General features: G+C 49.6%; 1 protein-coding gene across 2 annotated transcripts; it reads right to left on the bottom strand.

The window, feature by feature from the left end:
• Nucleotides 1–273: 273 nt before the first annotated feature.
• her9 (hairy-related 9) lies at nucleotides 274–2,216 on the bottom strand. 2 transcript variants are annotated; one of them, XM_032572559.1, is made up of 4 exons: nucleotides 1,837–2,216; nucleotides 1,629–1,724; nucleotides 1,462–1,549; nucleotides 274–1,338 (listed from the first exon to the last, which is right to left on the bottom strand). In XM_032572559.1, the coding sequence occupies exons 1-4, from the start codon at nucleotides 1,942–1,944 to the stop codon at nucleotides 764–766; spliced, it is 867 nt and encodes a 288-aa protein (XP_032428450.1). In that variant the 5' UTR covers nucleotides 1,945–2,216; the 3' UTR covers nucleotides 274–763. The 2 variants fall into 2 exon arrangements, with proteins under 2 accessions (XP_032428450.1, XP_032428458.1); XM_032572567.1 differs by having other exon boundaries at nucleotides 274–1,335; nucleotides 1,837–2,215.
• Nucleotides 2,217–2,534: the final 318 nt, after the last annotated feature.

Raw genomic sequence — 2,534 nt, 5'->3', positions numbered from 1 at the left:
CCGCTGCATACAGGATGAGACCCCCTTTCAAACTTTTAATTACCTTTATAGCAATAGAAAAATGCGCCCTCCATTGTCCTCAGGGACCAGTCTCTAAAGGGCCAGATGTAAGGAGGTCCCGCCAAACTGGTGACAAGGTGCCACTTGAGACTGTGGACCTTAAATCAGAAATATGATCCCTTTGACTTTTACGCACAAAATGTAACTTTTACGTACGACAAAAAAAAAAAGGCATGACAAAGGCAAACTGAAGACATTCTTTTTTTTTTTTTAAAGTCTCATTTATTTAAACCCTGGGTTACCACCCAACTTCAGTTTCTTTTCTTTTGAACACAAAACAGAATATAAAACAGCTTTGGTATAACAATCAATAACAGCTCTGTACAAAACTAAATCTTTTCATAAAAAGTACTTCATAACAAAGGCCTCCTATAAATCTTATGTCTGAACCTTTATCTCCGGCATCCAAATGTTGGAGTTAACAATAAATTAGAATTAAAAAAAAAAAAAAAAACAAGACATGCGCTGTTTTTTTTTTGTTGTTGTTGTAGTTTTGTTTTTTCTTTTTCTTTTTTTTTTTTTTTTTAGCAACATTTGTTCCATAAAACGAAACATTCAGAACTAGTAGGGGGCATGAGTGGTTAAAGTTGCCACCCTGGAGAGGAAAAATCGCAGGCTGAACCCAGCAACAGTTGTGTAAAAGTTTCAGGTAAAACTTTCATCTGGGAAAGTTTGCGAGTGTCTGGTCCCCTTTCTGTTGGAGCTACCAAGGCCGCCACACCGCTTCACTGCTCTCCGCGCCGGCGTTCACCCCCACCGGGCTGACCACCTGGGACACCCCGGAGAAGGACGTCATCCCGTGCACTGGAGACGCTGCCGTGGGCGCGGAGCTGCCGTGCACCGGACTGGCGTTCACCGCGATAGGCACCCCGGCGTTGGAGAAGAGGGGGATAACAGGAGAGGTGGTGGCGGCGGAGGCGAAGGGCGGGTTGGGGATCAGAAAGGCGAACTGTCCGTCTGTTGCGGGAACCAGCTGGAACCCGCCGAACACCTTGGGAGAGGCGGGCTCTGCGGGATTGAGCTTGGAGCTGATGGGCAGGGTGGGCGGGAGCTGCACATGGAGGGGCTGGGCCAGGTGCGCCGGCTGGGACGGAGCCTGCTGCGGGTACGTGACGGACATCATCTGACCCATGCAGCTGGACAGATGGCCGAGGAGCCGCGACCTCACCTCGGCGTTCACCCCCTCTGAAGTGGACAGGAAGCGGGTCACCTCGTTCATGCACTCGTTGAATCCGGCTCTGTATTTGCTCATCACTGTCGCATCTGCTGAGAGCGCTGCTGGCAAAGACCAAGAAGAAGAAGGAAAAGAAAAAAGTTTTAGTGGCGTGTTTGTGGCTCCCTCTGCTTAAAGTGGGGTTTAATCAGGCATCCCGACACACGTGCAAGAATAAATGAACTTACCGCTCATCTGCATGCGCTGCAGGTTCCTCAAGTGCTTCACCGTCATCTCCAGGATGTCTGCCTTTTCCAGTTTGGAGTGCCTGGAGCTCTGCATGAGGGAACAGAGAGCGTTTAGACTACATCTAAGCACATTCCTCATTGAAGAGAAGTGTTTCCGTTGAACTTACATCTTTCTTAAGTGCGTCCAGGATGAGAGTCTTTAGCTGCGAAAGGCTTTCGTTTATTCTCGCCCTCCGTCGTTTTTCCATAATGGGTTTAGATGACTGCAGAGAAACCGAGACGTTCTCTCGTAAATATTTCCGCACAGTTTCTATCAACGCGAGCTGTTACACAGGATGACAGCCGGACAAATCAAAACCGTGTTCCAAGTCTTACCTTTCTGTGCTCGCTGGCATTTTTTGGCTTGTCCGGTGTGTGTGATCCGTTGGCAGGAGCTCCGGCGATGGGAGACGCCGTCTGCTTTTCCATAGTGTCAGCTGGCATTATAGATCACAGCAGGTTCACAGTGATAATTTAAAAAAAAAAAAACCAACGTGAAGAAGTAAATCCTCTTAGAAATCGCAGCGAGGGATTAAAAAACAGAAGCAACAAAAACAAAAAATCACGCAACGCCACTGCAGAACATCAACGTTCCGCCTGAACTGTTCCGCTCGTTATCGCCGAGCTGTCATCCAGAACCAGAGCGCGTTCGAACCGTACGTGGCGCCGCGCGCATCGACTTCTCTACGCCTTGTGCCGCCGACACGCGCTGCTGCGGTACTTATAGGCGGCTCGCGTGCTCCCAGTTCGTGTGAAACCCTCTCTACATTCTTTCCCACACTCGCCTCAGCCAATAGCAGAGAGGACTCACCCTTTGGGCGCGGGGCAGACCGCTGATTGGACAACACCCCCGCGGGCCGTCAGTCACGCGCTGCTCAATCAGCCCTGCGGGGACAAACAACAAAGCGAGAGCAGAGCCGGGTGGTGAAGTGATAAGGAGGGGGGAATTCGCTGGATGTTTGCCTCCAACTTTGCTCCTTACTCGTCAAAAATCTTAAAACTCCCCGAGATATGCATGTGTGAGTGTGTTTGGA

This window comes from Xiphophorus hellerii, chromosome 1 (genome assembly GCF_003331165.1).
Source record: "Xiphophorus hellerii strain 12219 chromosome 1, Xiphophorus_hellerii-4.1, whole genome shotgun sequence".
Lineage (NCBI taxonomy): Eukaryota > Metazoa > Chordata > Actinopteri > Cyprinodontiformes > Poeciliidae > Xiphophorus > Xiphophorus hellerii.
The sequence above is the reverse complement of the archived record's forward strand: the minus strand, read 5'-3'. Positions and strand labels throughout refer to the sequence as shown.